At 37.2% G+C, this 22,338-nt stretch overlaps 1 protein-coding gene across 1 annotated transcript; it reads left to right on the forward strand.

The window, feature by feature from the left end:
* Positions 1-1,300: 1,300 nt before the first annotated feature.
* On the forward strand, positions 1,301-12,807 carry LOC122829827 (perforin-1-like). The gene is made up of 10 exons (XM_044114689.1): positions 1,301-1,408; positions 2,928-3,203; positions 3,273-3,352; positions 5,862-5,907; positions 6,146-6,288; positions 6,374-6,512; positions 6,601-6,681; positions 8,426-8,922; positions 9,004-9,097; positions 12,316-12,807. The coding sequence occupies exons 2-10, from the start codon at positions 2,943-2,945 to the stop codon at positions 12,526-12,528; spliced, it is 1,554 nt and encodes a 517-aa protein (XP_043970624.1). The 5' UTR covers positions 1,301-1,408; positions 2,928-2,942; the 3' UTR covers positions 12,529-12,807.
* The last annotated feature ends 9,531 nt before the right edge of the window (positions 12,808-22,338 follow it).

Here is a 22,338-nt window from a genome sequence, read left to right on the forward strand (position 1 = left end):
ATTCACCCTTTAAGACTAATGTGCTGTAGACAGTTCTGTATGACACACATGCAGTATGGAAGATAAGAAGCAAAATGACATCAGTTAATGAAGATGACAATCAAACTGCAATATTGTAATATTTGTTCAAATACCGTCTTGTTAACTTACCTTTAAGCCTGGATCTTTTGGATATCGTTGTTCTGTATTGCCAAAATTCTAAGAATGGTGTTTGGCAACATTTTTTTGAGGCAGAGCGTGTTGCACCGTAGACATCCATCCATCCATCCATTTTCTTACACCCTTCTTCCCTAAATGGGGTCGGGAGGGATGCTGGTGCCTATCTCCAGCTGCGTTCCGGGTGAGAGGCGGGGTTCACCCTGGACAGGTCGCCAGTCTGTCACAGGGCAACACAGAGACATACAAGACAAACAACCATGCGCACACACACTCACACCTAGGGAGAATTTAGAGAGCCCAATTAACCTGACAGTCATGTTTTTGGACTGTGGGAGGAAGCCGGAGAACCCGGAGAGAACCCACCATGCACAGGGAGAACATGCAAACTCCATGCAGAAAGACCCCCGGCCGGGTATCGAACCCAGGACCTTCTTGCTGCAAGGCAACAGCTCTACCAACTGCGCTACTGTGCAGCCCTTGCACCGTAGACATATTTAATTTAAATTATTATGATTTTTTTAAAGTTATGAATGAAACACTCTCATCCAAATATTTAATAAATTTCTTTTGTCTTAATTTTATAGTTTAAAACATTATGCCTAGTTATTTTTGTTCAACAGCAGATGTTTTACAGAATTAGAGCTGTGTGCTATGTGACTGCTTTTGTACTGGATGTAGTGTCAGTTGTAAAATTGTAACTAGAAGTAGAAACTATGTAACGGTTTTTCTGTGCATGAACACCCGGCTGTTCCAGAAAGAACAATTCCAAGAAAAACACACAGATTGGGGCAAATTTAGTTGCCAAAACTACAGAAGAACTTCTGCCTGTTTTAAGAGTTCAACACAATCACAGAATTAAAATACTTAAATTAATTTCAATTGTTGTTACTTTGTTTCTTTATTGACTAAAGCTAAATCTAGAGTTGCTTTTTATGCGTTTTTCTGAGTTGATGTTAAACTATTCCTTCATTACAGTTCTGATAAAAATATTTATTCTCTCTGAACAAAATGTTCTGGTAGAACTGTTCGTACTGTTAGCGTAGATATTTTATACAGAACACTGCTAAAATAAGAACCTCAAACTTTAGTGTCCGTTACAAGAAACAAAGTAACTTCATTCAATTGACCTTTTCACAATCTTCTGTATGAATCTTTATCTCTCCAGGTCTGCTGCTTTATAAACCAGTTCTCAGCTCAGCTCACTTAGACATTGCTTGTTTCAACTTCTTTTCAGTCTGCTTTGGAACAGGTAAGATTTTTTAATATGCAAAGGGTATCTTTGTTTAGAATATACTGCAGAAAATATTGTGTGTTTATTGAGTTATAAAAAGATATTTATAGAAGATATATTTTTCATGAACTTATTAGAGGTGCACCGATTGCAGGTTTCTGGCTGATCCTCGATTACAAATCTATTAAAAATCCTGACCTGCTGATTCTGATTTTGGCAGATATAATTTTTTTTGTCTGCCAAAATCAGAATCAGCAGGTCAGGATTTTTGCTAAATAAGGCCAGAAAGTTGATGAGTTACCAACAGTGGGGTGAATATTGTTAACTACAGACATTTAAATATGATTTGCTGGGTCTACTAGTCAAACCTCTCTCATAGCAGAACAGAAGATAGCAGTTGCTTTAAATACCTTTGCCGAAGTACATAAAATGGGTGGATAAGATCAGCTTCAAATGCAAAATCGCCCATCACAGATTTCATAAATTTAGGGAAATCGACAGATAAATTGGATGGGTGATAAATTAGTGCATCCCTAGAATTTATAATTTCACTGATATTAATGTGGTGGAGCTGTGTGGCTGTTTGTTGAAATCAAAGATCTGTGGAAACCAAAAATGGTGACTTCATCAAAATAGTTGAGAATCAGAACATTTTGCTTATGTAATTATTACAAATTGTAATCAATAATTTATTATTAATTAATAAAGCCAAGCTCAGGCTCTGATGAGGGATTGAAGAAACTCTTCACACAAGGAATGATCACTAATATGATTATTTCTAATCGAGTCTCAGAATTTATAAACTAAATAGGCCAACTTTACAGCTGTATTATTCTTGAATAACTTCTTTCTTTAACTAATGGCAGGTAACCCAACTACTGATAACACAAAATAAATATATAGAATAATAAAATGGGAATAAAATCGGACTAATGAATGAACTTCATTATTTTCTTCACAAATATCTACTAGCTGAAACTTTTTGTGTTGTCTAGAACTGTTTGCTAATGTTTTACCATCATGAACTGCTGCTCCTAGGAACAAATACTCTAAATCAAAAATGTAATATTAGCTTAAGCTAACACATGCCAAAATAAAAAATAATTGATCAGAGATACTTATGTAAAAATGTACATAAAAGTTCAAATGTATGGATGAATTAAATAAATAATTGTTTCATAAATATTGAACTGTATTTAATGTATGGGCAAGTAATAATCACAATATGCTTAAACAATAATTAACTATTAAGTCTGACTCGTACATTTGAACTTATATGTAAATTTTTACATATGTATCTGTGTTCAGTTATTAAAAAAGCCCATATTTTTTTTTTTTTTTTTTTTTTTTTTTCCAACATTATCTTTATTGATTTTTTCAACAGTATTTCCAACAATACACAAGGCACAAGTGTGCTCCCACATCAGAGGAAAGTCCAGGGTAGTTAAGTTAATGTCCAATATTCAGCTTCTTTCCTAAGAAAAATGCCATGCATTATGTACAAAACAATTTGATTTCTTTTTTCTCTTTCTTTTAGCTTCTGCCTGCAGCTATGCTGCCTGATTCAACTTCAGCTCTTCTTCTCCTGAGCGTCCTCCTTGTTCACTCCTCTGTTCTGTCCTGTCGGGTTGGGAACCAAAGCGAGTGTGATGCTGCTCGTTTTGTACCAGGCTACAACCTGGTGGGGGAAGGTTATGATATAGTCACACTGCAGAGAAAAAAAATTCATGTGATTGATGTGAACACTTACCTGAACCCCAGAGACAGCTGTATTCTCTGCTCCAACCCTCTTCAAAGAGATGACTTCCAAAAAGTAAGTAAATAAACAGCTGCACATCTGACTTGAGGGATTAACAATAATGCGACTTCCCTTCATTTTAAGCTTCCATCATCTGTTGTGGACTGGAGTGCCAGCAGTCAATGCAATGCTGAAATCTCCAGCAGTCATCACACCTCTATTAGGTGGAGTATTTAAACCTCATTGTGAACACTGTAAAAGTTGAAGCACATAATTAAACTAACATTTACAGGATTTGTTTTACTTGTTACAATTACATGTTCCAATCAACAGTGGATGTTTATTGGACCTATATGTGGTAGACCAACACATAGTGGATAATTCTGAAGTGGAAGCAAAACATGAAAAATGTTGTGTGCATTTATGCTTATATTCTGATAATTATAAATATATTGAAGTGGAACCAGATGCCTTCATAGGTCACCTAAAATAAATGTATAATTTTTAAAAAATCAATAAAATTCAGCTTTATTCTCAGTTAAGTTCACAGTTAAGGCTACAAACAGCATCATTAAGACCAAAGCAAAACAAAAAAAATGTAGTAAAGTTTGAAGGACAGATAAATTGTAAAAGCAAAATCCCAAACTTGAGACAAATCATGGAGCACGTCTAAACAGTCAGCTGAAAGGTATCAAACGATGAAGGGTGTCTGAGGTTGTGTATTTACTTCTCTTTGTCTGTAATGCACTGAACATGTTCTGCAGAGTGGGGGCAGTCTTATACACTGTAAAACATTTGGGTCACATTTAGTTATGTCTACTATCATCTAGTCTTTCAGTTAATTAAATTTAGCACTTTTTAGATTTTTTTATCTAAATGTGTGAGTTTGTGAAAGAGAAACTTACAGTAGTAAACCAAGTTAGCATTTTAATAATTTTGTCAAACCTAAAAAAGTTGAATGAACTGGAGGTTTTAGGTTGGTGCTAAAAAAACACTGAAAGAAAAACACAGCAATGGGAACTATTCCCCAGAATGCTTAGCGGCATGTTTTAGTATCCTGAGATGGATGTGTGTTACATTGATCTGACTTTGGTGTGTTATTCAGGCGAATGTTCAATTTAATAAATTGTAAGTCTCTGCTAAAAGTTTTTGAACAGAATTTATGTTGTTGTGTTGTTGATCTTTATTAAATTCATTAGCAAGTGATCATTTTTGTTCCAATCAACTTGAAACAAGAATTTTATTTATTATAATATAAAATATCTAGTTACTTTAACTTGATAGGTGAGTGAAAATAAGACAGAAATTTGTGAAGGCAGTTTTTTATTTCATATTGTGGAATGATTATTATTAAATTCTAGTATTAATTTCATGAAGTTTAATTTCTATGTTTAAACCTAAACAATTGCCTTATTGACTTTAATAGCATTTCAAAGCAGCAGATGTACTTTCATTTTTAAGTCGAGCCACCTCCAAATATTTTACAGTGTGTGGAGAATTATCCTTTCTCCAGGCTAAAGTCTTGATGTTTGAGTTTGAAGAAGAGACAGTGAGTTGAATTCATGAATTCCTTTTGTTAATATCAAAATACAGCTGGTCCATTTCTCATGCTACCTTTTGGAGCTAGAGGGACAAAATGGACAAAAACAACATTATGTAATTGTATTTGTTAGCCTCTATGTGGTAGAGGGTGATCACAGGAAACACCCTCAAAGCTAAGGTTAAAGATTTTGACACACTAACATGTCATTTCCTTTAGCTTTAACTTTGCAAATAGCTATAAAAGATACAAGAAAAATAGATAATTATTTATTCTCAACAGGTTGTAAACTGTAAGTCAAAAATGTTTTCTTCTCAAACCATTTCTATGTTTTTAGAGAGCGGTTTGTTGAATAGTTCACACCTCATGTCTATTTCACTTTGTCTTAACAACTTAACATCTTTAGTCTGTGCATTTAAAAATCTGACTCTGACCCGAAACCCGACCTAAATTCAAGTCACTCCTTAGTCCTAAACCAAACCCCAGACTCAAAGACAGCACTTCTTACAGGGACTTACAAGGTGACAAATCCTACAACACACACACACATATATATTCACACACATTCACACACACAAAGAGACATGTACTCAAGGACCATCCTGCAACAATGGGTATCAGTTTGACTGTGAATAACTATAAATAATTAGTTAGGAAAATTATTCACTAGAAATTTTGATTAAAATCACCAAGTGAAGAAAAAAGCCAAGTACAGACCCATTCAATAAATTAGAAATTGATTCTATGAAAGTCAATTTGTTTCATAAGTTTTATCACTAATTGAAACATGTTATATAGAATAATTCCACACAAGAATTTTTAAAGCATTTATTTATGTTAATTATGAGGATTTTCAACATACAAGTAATGCAAACATAACATTGAAAATTGGAATAACACAGCAAACCAATAAAAATATTTTCTAATACAGAGGAATGAAAAGTGTGTTTGTTACCTGCTTAGTGATTGTTTTCAAAAGTACTTTTAATCTTTAAACTGAGCCACAAATGGAAGCATTTTCTAATTTATTGAATATAACTGTAGTTTATGAATACCTGCCTATAATGTCTTAGGTATTAAAATAACAATAGTTAAATCAACAATTTCACTAAGCTTTACTACCTAATTAAAAATATGAAAATTAATTGTATTGATGTTTAATAATGATTACTTCCTTTATAATATCCCAACAGCTCTTTGATTAAGGCTTACGCATCCCACGACACCAATGATTGGACGGTAAGAAACAACTCAAAGCTGAACATTTCAAAATTATGCAGCCCTGAGTTTTGATAACACAACCCTGATAGAAACCTTGTTGGCTGATTTTCTTTCTTTCACCATTATCTTTCAGTTAATTTTATCTTTTTACTTTGCATTCAGTTAGAACTGTAGTAAGTTATTAGTATAGCGGAAGAAAAATATGGCTTCTTGTTTAATACCTTATAAACTACATGTGTTGCCTGTATTTCATCAGTTTGGCTTGGAACTTGAAAAGTTTTTGTTTGACAAGTTCGATTTGGAAGGAAGCGGCTCCAAAGTCTACAAGTTCGCTTCACAAAAGATCAAAGAGGACCGCTACACTTTCAGCAAACACAGTGTCACCTGCAGCCATTATGAGTAGGTTGGAAATTTTACTTTTTTTATTGAGTTCAGACAGGTCATTGTTATTGAAATAATTGTCTAATTTTGTCTTGGTGTCTAGTTTTATATTGTCAACCACACCTCCCTTAAGCGTAGAGTTCAAACATCAGTTAGAGACCCTGCCAAGTCAGTGCAACTCCTCTACTATGAATGAGTATAGAAAGCTCATACAGACCTATGGTACACACTACTTTCGAATGGTGAGAACTTTGGCACACACACATTGTGAATTAGTTACAGACATTTTTCGACAGCGAAGCATTTTAAAGAACTTTAAACCTGTTTTAGGTTAATCTTGGAGGGCAACTGAGACGAGTGACATCTTCACGAAGCTGCTTGTCCTCCCTGAATGGATTAACCCCAAGTGAGGTAACAAAATGCACAAAACAACAGATTTTTACACAACAGTATGTGATACTTCCATGATCCTAATGCCCTCTCCAACACCCTCTTGGCGCTCGTAGGTTTCTCAGCAGCCTTCAAACCTTTCTCTGCTATAAGGTCTGTCTGCTCATTATAAAATGTCCCAATTAAAAGCAAATGGTGATCATCTACACTGAACAAAAATATAAATGCCCCATGTCATATATAAGAGATTATCAACACTTGGGCTATACAATATATAGAGAAACTCAAAATATCTTTTCAGTAATTAGTGATCTTCATATCGGCATTGATAACATAGTGGTGGTAGCAGATTGACAGTGCTTTTAACATGATAGGGGTCAGATTGAAGAGTTTTATTTTGAGCATGTTGGCTTCACGTAGGCGGTTACACACAGTCTAAGGCAGGGGTGTCAAACTCCAGTCCTGGAGGGCTGCTGTCCTGCAACTTTTAGATGTGCCTCTGCTGGACCACACCTGAATAGAATAATTAGGTCATTAAGGCTCTGGAGAACTGATCTACACAAGGAGGAGGTAATTAAGCCATTTCATTCCAGCATTTTGTACCTGTGGCACATCTAAGAACTGCAGGACAGCTTAGACTCTAAGGTGTGATGTGTCTGTTGTTCAGACCAAAGTCTCATCAGCTGTGTGTGAGTCGCTGGTCTTAGCCGATCCCGCAGATGGACAAGCCCGATATGGTAATCTTGTGGTGGAGTGGTCACGTGGCCATCGAGGAGGAGGTCGATTTGCAGTAGAGCCAGTCTGTTGGAAACAAACTATTAAACGGCCTATGGTCCGATAATGGACATTGAGCCGTACAGCTACTGCTTTGGTGGACATCATTGCATCCAGCATGCCGATGACACGCTCCCCCAAAACTTGTGACATCTGAGGTATTATGACTTGTGACAAAATTATGCACAAATGAAGAGAAATATTCTTTTGTTCAATAAATGTCAGCAAATGCTCTTTCACAGTTGTTAACTCCACATGGCAACAATATTTGACATGGGGCGTTTGCATATTTATTCAGTATAGTTGAGTTCATGTTATTCTACTCAGTTAAAACAACACGGCATACCTTGAAAAAAAAAACTGCTTGATAACTTATAAAAGACATGCTTACTTATCGGATTGGTGCGTTTGATTTATAGACTGGGTCATTTTACACAGGTGGTTCTCAGAGACAAAAATTCAGTTTGCAGTGGGAAAGGAAGAATAATAAATCGCTTATTTTAAAATAAAATAAGACTGAAAACCAGGAAGACACAGCGGACAGTGAATTATTAATTCAAGCAAAAATAAAACCTGATAAAAGTGCAGAAAATAATAGCTAATTTGTTCAAAAGAAAAAGACAGTGATGAAAAGGTTACTGCAAATGCTACAAAGTAAAATGTTTATCAATGTTTATACATGCTAGCTGTGGTGGAAAGAGTACAAAAAATAATGTAGGCTACTACAGTTATTATTACTATTATTATTTATTTTGATACTTATTTGCACATAGTACCTCATTAAAATTTTTATCATACCAGCAAGAACTTAAAACTACTTTCACCCCTATTTATATTATTACCAATTACACGAAGCTGCAAAAATATGAAGTTCATCGCCTCCAGCAACCTACTTTCATTTTAAATGTGACTCTTTTTTGATTTGTCCATTTTAATTTCCAAGGACTCCTGCATGAACATATTCTTCTCTTTCTTCTGTTCCTTCACCCAGGTCCACTGCTGTTTATCTATGGGTGTTGCTGTTGGTTTGGGCAAGATGAAATTCTCTAATGTCCAGAAGTCTTGCATTGGTGTCCTACGAAACCAGGACTTTGCCACTGGTTACAGCTCTGGTCTCCACCAACACCACACAGAGGTGTCAGGAGGAAATGGTTTGTTGGGGAAGTTTTCAATTTCCAAAGATAATTCCAAAGCCTACTGGAACTGGCTAAACAGCCTGAAAGAACATCCAGATGTTGTTTCGTACTCTCTTCGACCTCTCTATCAACTCATGCCAAACAAGCTTCAACAGGAAGGGATGAAAGCTGCTATTGAGCAGTATTTGAAGGACAATGCTGTGAAGAAATCACCCGGAGAGCCACAATGTGAGACCACCACTCCTAACTGGTCCTCTAACTGCTGCCCTCTGCACGCCTCAAGAGGAACTCTATCGGTGACCATTGTTCGAGGCTGGAATCTATATGGAGATGAAATTGGAAAGACTGACAGGTGGGTTGATGCAAAGGTAAAACAAAGACCTTATGGAAGCTGATGAGCACAGCTTTTATATGGCTCCTCTTTTGTTCACAGCTTTGCCAAGATGTACTATGGTTCCATAGTCCGCCAGACAAAAATGATTGAATCCAATAATCCTGAGTGGAACGCTGAGTTTAATTTGGGCAAGGTCAGTAAACGTTTTCATCAAAAATCAGCTGAAAAAGCTCAACATCAGACAAACCGATCCATTTACTCTGCTGAAGCAGGATACCAGGATCAATTTTTGCAAAAATAAATATTAAATTACCAGAAGTGAGAATAATTGGAGTTTTATGCATCAGTCTTGAAAGAAAGGATTCTTTGGTGCCACCAAACTAATTAGCAAACATTTTATATTGGGTCAAATATCATTTAATATCAGAAATGTGTTGTAGTTTCCATTGCAACTAGATGATGTTAAATTATTGATCATGAACTAATTTGTCCTTCAACTTGTTGTTTGCATGAGATAGCAGCCACATTAACAAGAAAAGAGCTCCTCCCTTTAGGCCTGACTCTTTCTTGTTTTGGTTTTCTCACAACCAACCTGGTTGTCTCTGGACATGTTGCTCCCAGACTCACTGCTCTGCTCATCTTGTTGTTGAGTCAGGAAGTGCTAACCCTCTCTTATTGCTTTTACAAATAAATCATAAGCATAAAAATGTGGCTGTTCAAACAACAAATGTCCAAAAAAAAAAAACTTTAATGTCAAAGTAAAAACTTTTTGTCCAATTGTTTTCTCTGTCCTACTGATTGCTTATGTGACCAACAGGGGGAAATCTTTTTAAACAAGATGGACCAGAACACAGAATAGTACACAATATTTTATAAAACAATTTCTTTAAAATATGTCTCTTTTTAAAATCATGGCTTCAGGAATACTCGGTCCCTGGAAAGAAAAGGGATCGTGTGAAGTAAGGACAATTAAAAATTTTCCAAAAAGATATAAATAACATGCAATGCCAAAGAAAATTAGTAAATCAAACCAAAAAAGCAAACAAACTAGTACTTTCAATAATGCACAACAAAGACGAAATGTACAAGAAAAACACTTCAATCAATGGAACAAATTGTTGTTGTCCAGTTTCAGAGTCCTTTCAACAGGGCCAGGGGAGTCATGCCCCATCCACCAGCCTGCCCAAGCAGGAACAGGTTTAGTTGACAATACTTCCCCAAGTCCACTGTGGCTGGCATCCATCTCTAGAATGAATGGATGTGAAAAGTCACCATATGCAAACACTGGTGCAGATGTTACTTTATTTTAACTTATTTTTTGTTTTTCAAAACCTGTTTGAAATAAATACATCAAATAAGACAAAATATACAATGATATGTAATGCAAACATTATATTGTGTAGGCAAACTTGGGGAAAGGACAACTAACTCCATTTCTAGATCCAAGCCAGGCTGTAGATTCTTTATATTTTGGGATACTGGCTCAGTACCTGCATGAGAATTTGGTTTTACTTGATTAAACCATGCACATTTCATGGTGTTTATGGTCAAGTACAAATAAAAGTAAAAACAGAATAAAATCTGAAAATATTTGAACACAAACCTTTTTACATATATGTGTCCTTCTCAAAATATTAGCATATTGTGTTAAAGTTCATTATTTTCCATAATGTAATGATAAAAATTGAACATTCATATATTTTAGATTCATTGCACACTAACTGAAATATTTAGGTCTTTTATTGTCTTAATAATGATGATTTTGGCATACAGCTCATGAAAACCCAAAATTCCTATCTCACAAAATTAGCATATTTCATCTGACCAATAAAAGAAAAGTGTTTTTAATACAAAACAAGTCAACCTTCAAATAATTATGTACAGTTATGCACTCAATACTTGGTCGGGAATCCTTTTGCAGAAATGACTGCTTCAATGCGGCGTGGCATGAAGGCAATCAGCCCAAGGCACTGCTGAGGTGTTACGGAGGCCCAGGATGCTTCGATAGCGGCCTTTAGCTCATCCAGAGTGTTGGGTCTTGAGTCTCTCAACTTTCTCTTCACAATATCCCATAGATTCTCTATGGGGTTCAGGTCAGGAGAGTTGGCAGGCCAATAGAGCTCAGTGATACCATGGTCAGTAAACCATTTACCAGTGGTTTGGACACTGTGAGCAGATGCCAGGTTGTGCTGAAAAATTCAATCTTCATCTCCATAAAGCTTTTCAGCAGATGAAGCATGAAGTGCTCCAAAATCTCCTGATAGCTAGCTGCATTGACCCTGCCCTTGATAAAACACAGTGGACCAACACCAGCAGCTGACATGGCACCCCAGACCATTACTGACTGTGGGTACTTGACACTGGAATGGCATTTCCTTCTCCCCAGTCTTCCTCCAGACTCTGGCACCTTGATTTCCGAATGACATGAAAAAATTTGCTTTCATCCTAAAAAAATACTTTGGACCACTGACACCAGTCCAGTGCTGCTTCTCTGTAGCCCAGGTCAGGCGCCTCTGCCGCTGTTTCTGGTTCAAAAGTGGCTTGACCTGGGGGAAACTGCACCTGTAGCCCATTTCCTGCACACGCCTGTGCACGGTGGCTCTGGATGTTTCTACTCCAGACTCAGTCCACTGCTTCAGCAGGTTCCCCAGGATCTGGAATCGGCCCTTCTCCACAATCTTCCTCAGGGTCTGGTCACCTCTTGTCGTTGTGCAGCGTTTTCTGCCACACTTTTTCCTTCCCACAGTCTTCCCACTGAGGTGCCTTGATACAGCACTCTGGGAACAGCCTAATTGTTCAGAAATATCTTTCTTGTCATACCCTCTTGCTTGAGGGTGTCAATGATGGCCTTCTGGACAGCAGTCAGGTCGGCAGTCTTACCCATGATTGGGGTTTTGAGTGATGAACCAGGCTGGGAGTTTTTTTAAAGGCCTCAAGAATCTTTTGCAGGTGTTTAGAGTTAATTTGTTGATTCAGATGATTAGGTTCATAGCTCGTTTAGAGACCCTTTTCATGATATGCTAATTTTGTGAGATAGGAATTTTGGGTTTTCACGAGCTGTATGCCAAAAATCATCCGTATTAAGACAATAAAAGACCTGAAATATTTCAGTTAGTGTGCAATGAATCTAAAATATTTGAATGTTCAATTTTTATCATTGCATTATGGAAAATAATGAACTTTATCACAATATGCTAATATTTTGAGATGGACCTGTATATTGTGTAAACAGACAGCCTAGCTGATGTATTTCATATCTTGTGCTGTTGTGTTTCGGCTAAGATTACACTGCATTTATCAATATTTGAGATGTGTGGAAAACAGTTTTATTTTCTCTATCACCTAAATAATTTGATTTTGAATGGGAAAATATGCATCTGAATGATTCTCCATTCAAATTTTCTCATGAAGGTGGACACAAGCCTGGCTCTGAAGATTGAGGTTTGGGATGAAGACTGGAAATATCACGACCTCCTCGTAAAGTGCAAGAAGTACCTGTTGTGGGGCCCTCACATGTTCACATGCAAATCAGATTTAGGAAACATTGAGGTTCAATACAGACTGACCTGTGACCCGTATCTGACTGGAGATCGGTGCAACCTTTATAAACCATCTCCTAAGTGACAGGAGATTGGTGAATTTTGAAAATGAAAGTATCACGTCACATTAAGTCACTAAATCTGGTAGAATCTCACAAATTATACTTAATTGCTTAACTTAGTTAAAGACCTATCTAAATGTGTTTTTATCATACAATGAGGAAAAATTCAAGATTCTGTGTAACATTTATTCACAAGAAATAACTATGCTTTAATATGTGCAACCAGAAATTGTGTTCCTTTTAATGACAATACAATTTTTTAAATTGCTACAAGTTGTTGATTTTATATATTTTCAACAAAGTTGCATGAATTATGTCTCATATGTGTTACTATACAAAAGAGAGAGAGACGCATTTACATTACCAGAAGAGTCACTAAACTATTTGGTCAATACCTTCTGCATGCAGCAAAGTAGAGAACAAGGGGACATACTTTTCAACCTGATCATTATTTCCTTACGGTTTTATGGTTAAAAACAAGAGGCACTGATGAAATTTATTAATTGAAATTATCTTTCATCATATAGCCATGTTTCAAATAATGAAGACAACTCATGAGTCATACTGTTCAATGTTTTGTTTTTCTTATTTATTACATTAAAGGTCCAGACACCACAGTTTCCCTTTAGAAGACCTTGACCTTGAGCCTTTTGGAAGGCAGAAAGGAAAAAAAATAATCTTTCCCTTCTGGTCTGCAATGATTTTGAAAAGCAAAAATGTTTTCCTACTGCACACATCAGTAGGATTGCTTGTTTAAAGTTGCTTTCAAATGTGTTATATTGAAACGTATAAGTTTGAAATGTTCAATACTGATCTAAAGTCAAACAGTCTGCTGCAAGTAATTCAAAAAGGAAACAACATGTGCATAAACCAGCTCTATAAGTTAAACTTCTGCAGCATAAAACCAAAATTTGGGATTCTGCGGAAGCCAAAATAATTAAATGGTGATGGAGTCCACTGTAACAACCTCGCTCCCAATATGTGAAGACAAAGCAGCTATCTGAATCCAAGAGACTTAAATTTGGGGTGGGGGACAGAATACTGCATGGTACTGCATGGTAGAAATTAGTATAAATTTCTCTAGTTATCAGTGGGTGACAACTTAAAAATAAAATACTTTTTTCATACTATATCTGATGTTAAAAAAAACCTTTCATTCTAACAAACGAGAGAAAATTATTTCCAAAAGTGGATTTTATATCAGTTGTATGAAAGAGTGTTAGGACCAGGTTACAGAGACTTTGTTTAATAGCACTTATTTGCACTTCTGTTTAATCCCAATTAAGTCAATGGCTCCATATGGCCCCCAGGGCTCCAGGGTCCCATAAATACTAATATTTTATCATAGACATATAAATGTAACATTTATTTATTGTCATGATTTGTGGTAGTTGAGTGGTGAGGCAGATGCAGTAGACCCAGGATATGGAGAGTAAATGGAGATTTATTGATGAACAATGCAGAAATCCAAGCAGCACAGAGTGAGCTGAGTGAGTATCTAATCTCTGGTAGCAACTGATAATCAAACAAACTGACAGCAGACAAGACATAGGCTAGACGAGGACCCGACAAAGAAGAAGGAACACAGGTGGGTTTAAATACACAGGGAGACAATCAGGGGAAACAAGAGACAGGTGTTACTAATCAAGGGGTAGCCGGGACAACACAGAGACTCCAGAAAAACTCAAATCCTCACATTTATTGAGATTATCAATGCTGCTAAATTTGATTTAATGATTTCAGCATACATAAATTAAAATATTTTAAATTGTTCAACATTTAAATATAAGACTTTATATAGCTGGCAAGTTTACTTTGTGAAACACATAGTTAGATTATTTTGTTACCACAGGTACAATCTGATGCTATGAGCTTATTCTTTGAGATTGAGCTCTGTTTGTCCATAAATACAAATTAGTAAACTTCAATTATAGCTAATTGCTTTTTAGATTGGCCTATAAACTACTCCCCCTCTACCAGATTTCATTAAATCTTACACAGAATCTGTTAAAGATGAAAAACTATATGGGCACCCTTCTGGCAAAATTTAATCGAGGGGATAATTGATGAGTGATTAATGACCCTAATTAATTGCTTTTAATTTCCGGTCACATGATGCCCTCCCTCCCCCTAGCCGGTCACATGATGCCCTTCCCCCCTCCCCCAATCCAGTCACATGAACCCCCCCATCCCCCCCAACATTTCTCATGACCTCAACATGCTTATCACGTGTGACACTATATTCCCGGTAATTTTAATTCAACCAATAGAAACAGGAGTAATACAATTAAAGTATAAAAAAACAATAACTGTTAGATAATCAAGAATAATAAACAATATAGTATATTTAAATAGAATGTTGTAATTAACCCCAGTTTTGCTCACCAAGCCGTCCGTGTGTGTGTGCGTTTGTCCGTACACAATAGTGGACAGGGAGAGGGTTCAACTTAGAACATGTCCCTGAGGATGTCTCAATAAGATACATTGTTTTGGTGAACTCCGTCCGACCTCTATGAGTTTGAATTAGCCAATAGAAGCAGAAACAAGAGGGTCGGCATTAGAAAATGAATAGTAATATACAATATAGTAAATTTAAACAGATGTTGTAATTACCTCCGGTTTTAGACAGAAGATCTTACTGATACACTGCCTGATGCGGGGCAGGCCTCACCCATCAGGAAGACTCTCATGACCTCTGGTCAGCATGCGTGACACGTGTGGCTCTCTATATTTCCGATCATTTCAATTGGGTCTCTATCAGGGGTTGATTGATATGATGTAAACACAAGCACAGGATTCATTTTGGATTACTTTTGCGGGAAGGCCCCAAGACAGTGATGCTCACCAAGCCATTTGTCTGTATGTGTGTGTCCGTACATAAAGACAAGAAACAAAAGTCCCCTCTTGGTAGGGTGGGTGTGCGTGTGTGTGTGTGTGTGTGTCTGTGTGGTGCTACATGTGATTTAGCAGGGCATTTTGGATACATGTGATTTAGCAGGACATTTTGGGTACATGTGATTTAGCAGGACATTTTGGGTACATGTGATTTAGCAGGACATTTTGGGTACATGTGATTTAGCAGGACATTTTGGGTACATGTGATTTAGCAGGACATTTTGGGTACATGTGATTTAGCAGGACATTTTGGGTACATGTGCGGCATGTCTTTCCCCCTCTCTCATTACCAATCTTCCTGTCAATTAACTATTAAATAAAGACCACTGGAGCCAATAAAGCCTTTAAAAAAGCACATCCTGTGTAAAAAAAAATAAAATAAAGAGTAATCACAAGAAAGAAAATTGTAAAAAAAATCTTGATGCATACATAGACACCTACTTTGAACTGTCCTTGCACATTGTGGTTATCACCTACATTACTGTATCTCACCTTTCAAATGCACCTGTTTCTTGCACTATTTGTACTTCGAGAACTGCTTACATGCATACTTGTAAAGGAAATAAGACAGACTAAAACTTAACAACCAAGAAAATAAAAATTCTGACATATGTACTAATTTCTCTACTTCAACACCTTCCTATCCAGTCCTGTGGACAGAGATCCACAAAAACATCCTGAGAAGAATTGTGGATCAGCTAACAAACCCACCTGTCTTGGCATACCCAGACCCGAAGAAGCAATTTGTACTACATGTTGACGCATAAGAGGAGGGCCTAAGTGCAGATCTCTACCAACGACAAGAGGCAGCACTAAGAGTTATAGCATATGACATTGACATGACATTGACAGCTGCAGAGAAAAATTACAAGCTACACTCTAGTAAGCTGGAGTTTCTGGCACTGAAAGGGGTCATAACTGAGCTGCATGTTAGAGCTGATCTAGCCTCTTTCAGAAGACAGCATAAAAGTAGCTCAGAACTCAGATTCAGCTATAAACAGAGTTGTGGCTCTTAAAAGAACACAATCATCTCTAAACCACAAACAAAAACTTAAAGAAAAGGGTTTTCTCCATAGGGTGTCTGGGCTCTCTCTTAGAGATAAGGTAAGCCCCTCAGTCAGTCTCACTCAGAGTAGAGCCACAGCTCCTTCACGTCAAGAGGAGGCAGTTGAGGTACAAGGGGCTGGGGAGAGGAAACTCTTGGCCTCCATTGTTAAGCATTAACATAGGTAATTAAAGCATAGTTAATGGGCCTCAATGTTGCACAGAAGAGGCCATCAGATATTCCAATCCAGGACACACCATGACCAGGGAAGGGAAACAGCCTTGAAAACAGCCTCTTCAAGAAGCTCCAAAGTTTAAGTGGCATCCACCTCACCTTATCATCATGATAGAATTAAAATAACCTAAATAAATACTAGTCATTATATTTGAGGACTGTTAGATTCCATGTCTGTTTCTGGCATGTCTGCCTTGTGAGAGATGTCTGCAGGAAGTGATAACCATGCCAAACTGAGAACTGACCTGGCAGGAAAAACACCAAAGGCTAAAGGATCAAAGGTTGTGGCCAGAGACACAGGAACTGCTTTGAAGTCCTCACATGTACTTAAGACAGGAGATTCTTTGTATATTCCACTGTTCATAAAGTAACTGGATTTTCTCCTTTTTTCCTTCTTTTTGGTTGTTGACCTTGTTATTATTTTTGTTATAGCACAGAATTTTCACAGAATTAGAGCTGTGCGCTATGTGACTGTTTTTGTACTGGAAGTAGTGTCAGTTGTAAAGTTGTAACTAGAAGTAGAAATTATGTTACAGTTTTTCTGTGCGCCAATGCCCGGCTGCTCCAGAGAGAACAATTCCAAGAGAAACACACACAGAGTGGTGTAACGGCCAGCATCAATGACTTTCCAGAGGCCATTCAGTCAAGGAGAACTTTTTTTATTATTCTGAGGAAGAAGAGTAAAACAAATCAACCACCTTTCCAACTCCCTCTTTAACCCCATATCAGCGCAAAACAACGCTGTCTACTAGCATTTCTTTTTCTCAGATTCAACAACAAAAAAAATCTTCTCACAAAAATCATAACCTAAAAAAAGAGGAGAAAAACGCCACCTGGTGGCAACAACAACACAATACAGTGGGACGGATTTAAATAGAGATAAACACTAAAACTTAAAATAAAACACATACCAGGGGAAGCAGAGTAAAACAAATAAACCACCTCTTCAACTCCCTCTCCCTGCACTCCAGCTTTAAATGTGAAAATAAAACAATGTTCAACCGTGCTTTGCAGGACTAGCACCGGTTGTTTGCACAAAAATAACAAAAACAGGAAATTTTGCTACAACTGTTTATAAAAACCCACAATGATAGTCAAAACTGCAAAATAACACACTAACAAACAATAATAAACAATATTGTAGAGACCTCTACATGAACAACATCCATACAGAAAAACAAGCATATATCGCAGCAGCGAAGTTTCCTCTGACTTACCAACAGCAGCAGAACAACGCTGTGAGGGAAAAGGGGGAGCAGAGGAACTACAAATGAGGCAGAGTGCAGAAGAGTGACCCCCACAGGCGAAAACAACAAAACCATAAATAAAAATAACTGCATAAGATAAAATTCACAAATTCTCAATATAAAATGAATTAGAAATAATTTTTAAAAAACACATTCGTAACTCTGTTACATGGGGCAAATCTAGTTGCTAAAACTAAAGAATAACTTCTGCCTGTTTTATGAGTTAAACACAGTCACAGCATTAAAATACTTAAATAAATTTCAATCACCATTACCATGTTCCTTAATTGACTGAAGCATTTTTCTGACTTGATGTTAAAATATTCCTTCATTGCAGTTCCGGTAAAACTATTTATTCTACTGGAACAAAATGTTCGGTTTGTTCTGTTATCATAGAAACTTTATACAGAACACTGCAAAAATAAAAACCTCAAACTTTAGCGGCAGTTACAAGAAACAAAGTAACTACACTCAATTCACAGTTTTTAAATGTGAATTGCATGAATGCAGGTTTTTAAAAAATCTCTTTTCTGTTCTTTCACCCAGATCCACTATTGTCTACCTATGGGTGTTGCTGTTGGCTTGGGGAATATGAAATTCTCTAGTGTTGAGAAGTCTTGCATCGATGTCCTACAAAGCCTGGACCCCTCCACTAACTCCACCTCTGGTCTCCAACACTACACAGAGGTGTCAGGAGGAAATGGTTGGTTGGGGGAGTTTTCAATTTCCAAAAATGATTCTACAGCCTACATAGACTGGCTAAAGAGCCTGAAAGATCATCCAGATGTTGTTTCGTACTCCCTTCGACCTCTCTATCAGCTCATGCCAAACAAGCTTCAACAGGAAGGGATAAAAGCTGCTATTGAGCACTATTTGAAGGACAATGCTGTGAAGAAATCATCCCAAGATCCACACTGTGAGGGCTCTATTGTGTCATGAAAAATGGTATAGAGTGCTGAGATCTTTCCAGGTAGATTCAGACAGCAGATCATAAAGGCCTGGGAGACATAAGTGATCTTGCATTTTGATAAACTGATTGATTATGAAATATGTTTTCTTGTATTTTGACTTATCAATGAGTATTAAAATAAGGATTTTTGTATTTTGATTTACTGACAATTATACAAAGAGTTGATGTAATGAAAAGCAGATCAAGAAATGAATAACATGATGAATAAATGGTGAATAGAATTAAAAACTCTGATGATTATTAAAATAAGTTATGTTTGAAGAATTGAATCATAAAAATTATTATGTTAATTATTTATGGTGATCACACAGCATACACAGAATTGTGACTGAAGTAACCATACATTGTGTGAAGCAAAGTGACATGTTGTTCTCAGACTGTGTTATAAGTAACACTCTACACTGAACCAGAACATAGTTATCGGTAGTTGTTGTCACTCTTTTTTTCTTCTGGGGAAATATTTACCAAAATTTGCTGTATTACATAAATTTAAATACAGTAACGTTATTGGTACACAGGTAGAGAAGAAGCGGAGAGACTGTTTAGCCCATCAGGATGCAGAAAAAACACTGCACACAAATATCTGCGAAGCAGCGAGGCCATGAAAGGTGAACTGCATTATAGCAAGGGTTCATTGTACTACCACGGATTAATAGTATCAGGCTAAGAAATATAATTACTAGAAATAAGTCATACTATTATAAGAATAAAGTCAAAATATACCAATTTTATTCTTGTAATATCTTTGACTTTATTCATGTATAACTTTGACTTTCTCCTCATAATGTTATGGCTTTATAATTTAAATATTTTAACTTTATTCTGGAAATATTTTGACTTTACTCTCGTATCACTATCATTGTTTCAATTGATAATTAACCTGTCAGTCACTTATCCTTGCTAAAAGCTTGCTTAATAAAGATGCATTAAAATTCTAATGAGATTTGTGGACAGTGAAATTAATTGAGTCATCTATTATTTTTTGTTCTTCTAATGTAAAACCTATGAATATGTTTCTAGAAATGTGGTGGCTTCGGACATTCCTTTAGTGTTGATAAAATGACATTGGAGCTTATGTTGAGCCACTAAAAAATATATAGTCTGTAACAAGTGCACGTTATTGATAGAGAGAGAGCAAGAGTGGTCATTGAAGTTATGCAGTTGTGAGGGCTACTCATCTGATTGTTGACAGTCTGACAGAGGACTCAGGTCTATCATCATGGTCAGTTAAATTTTCAACTGTCTCTGTAATCCTACCCTGATCTTGGCATGGAATCTGAATCAGCTCCTGTGGTGTGTGTGAGGAAGAAAGGTGCATAGACTACAGACTGTCAAACTTAAAAACAATCCTGGACATCATCCAATCTGTAGGATACAGGAGATCCTAGAAAACCTCAGGGGCAATTCTTGGTTGAGTGTTGGGCCAGGGGAAGGCCTACCACCAAGCTTTCATGAGTGAGAAAAGCAGATCAACACGTACATCTTGGGGACTGTAGGAATAGGTTAGATTTGAATTTGGGCTTGCAAACCCCTCAGCTGTATTTCAGCACTACATGGACTGGGGTAACTCAGAGATGAAGTTTGTGTACCTTACCTGGATGATGCATTACTGTTTAAGTCCACTTTTTAGCAACACATCCAACATGTAAGACAGGTCCATGTGAGATAAAGTTAAGGCCAGAGAAATGCAACTTTTTCAAACAAGAAGTCTGTTATGTGGGTTGCATTGTCTCAGCTGAGGGATATAAAATTAATCCTAAAGAGGTGGATGCAGTGAGAACCCTTGTGCATGAAATACCTACAACTGTGAGATAAGTTAGAAATCTTGTGGGGTTCTTCAGATATTACAGGGTCTACAGAGACAAATTACAAGCTATACTCTGGTAAGCTGGAGTTTCTGGCACTGAAAGGGGCCATAACTGAGCTGCATTTTAGAACTCATCCAACCCCTTTCAGAAGACAGCATAAAAGCAGCTCAGAGCTCATATCCAGCTATAAACAGAGATATGAGACACTTAGTGCAGATAGAATTCCAGGTGATCAAGTTTTGGTGAGAAATATAATGTTGGGTCTATTTTACTTCCTAACCTGGTGGAAGAGCCCAACATAAGCAGTTAAAATCCTCAAGAGAAAACTAATTTAAAAAACAAAGTAAGAAGAACAAGTAACCATACAAATGAACAAGATGTCCAACCTAGAGATACGAAAGTTCCAATGAGGAAGATTGCTACATATGGACTGCAGCTGTCATGTTTGTTTGGATCTTCCGAACCCACATGCAAAGATCACTCTCAGGAGGCTTTATTGACAATAATCAGTAGTAGCATGGCACAGGGGGGCTTGGTCTGGGAGGGGGGTCCGGTGGCTGGAAGGACACGCTCGGTGGGCACAGCGCACAGGACGGCACAGGCAGGAACGAATACTCCAGATCTTCAGTGAAGGTTGGAGAGGTCACATAACTCGTGAGACCTCAGGACGTCAGGCGCCTAGAGATAATAAGAAAAGACAGGCTGGGTAAATAAGCGCAACAAACTCGAACTCCACTTAACTCTAGAACCAGATATACCGAAAGGCGACAACACTCTGGCAGCGAGGTGCCGGGGATCCGCTCCTCTTATGCGCTGATTTGAGGCGCCAAAACGCGCCTGTGGGAAGAGCGTGTGACAATGCCCATATACTCGAGGACACCACCTAGGAGGAAATCAGAAGAATAGTCGCACCTGCCGATCCTGACAGCAGCAAGACCAGCTGATGCAACTCTAAATGCCGAGGCTGAGGAATTTCATCCAAGACGTAAAGATCTCACAGAGCCAAATGAGGTCTTGGAGAAAGGAGTACAGCAGATACATCCTCAAGAAGAGGAAGTTGATTCAGATGCTGCTGAATGTATTGATGGTCAAAGAGATGAAGGAGCACCTGGAGAACGCCCAGGAAGGAGGAGGCAGCCCAGCAGAATCTACACTTCTGACTGGTTGAGTCACCTGACCTTTCAAGTCCTCAAGATTTGATCCATCAGAGTATAGACACTCTCGGAAAACAACTCTAATTCTTCCAGGCAATCTTCATCCATATGTCCTTTTTATGGCTGCAATTAAAATGAAAGCAGTTCACGTTCATACTCATTTTGTTCGTTTAACAGGCTAGTTAATATTGCAGTTTAATCTGATAAAGATAATAATCCATTGAGATTTGTGTTAATTTATTCTGACAGTGGTGAGAATGGATTTATGTTTGTATTGACAGAGCTTAGACGTTTATATAGACATGAATAAACACCAGAAGAAAGTAATTATATGAGAATCAAAGATAATTAAAACAAGTTAAATTAAGAAATTTTATAGCATGTTATTGAAATGTGTGACAACACAAATCTGGCTCTATTGGGTAATTTTCTTGTTCTTTGGTGAAGATTTTGTTGGGCCTATCAATATATCTATGGACT

Source organism: Gambusia affinis, linkage group LG04 (genome assembly GCF_019740435.1).
Source record: "Gambusia affinis linkage group LG04, SWU_Gaff_1.0, whole genome shotgun sequence".
NCBI lineage: Eukaryota > Metazoa > Chordata > Actinopteri > Cyprinodontiformes > Poeciliidae > Gambusia > Gambusia affinis.

Bases quoted from the DNA above. Each gene is read 5' to 3' on its own strand.
- LOC122829827 (XM_044114689.1), top strand. From the start codon at position 2,943: ATGCTGCCTGATTCAACTTCAGCTCTTCTTCTCCTGAGCGTCCTCCTT. The intron at 3,204-3,272 runs GTAAGTAAATAA...CTTCATTTTAAG, and splicing joins AAAGAGATGACTTCCAAAAA to CTTCCATCATCTGTTGTGGA. The intron at 5,908-6,145 runs GTAAGAAACAAC...GTATTTCATCAG, and splicing joins ACGACACCAATGATTGGACG to TTTGGCTTGGAACTTGAAAA.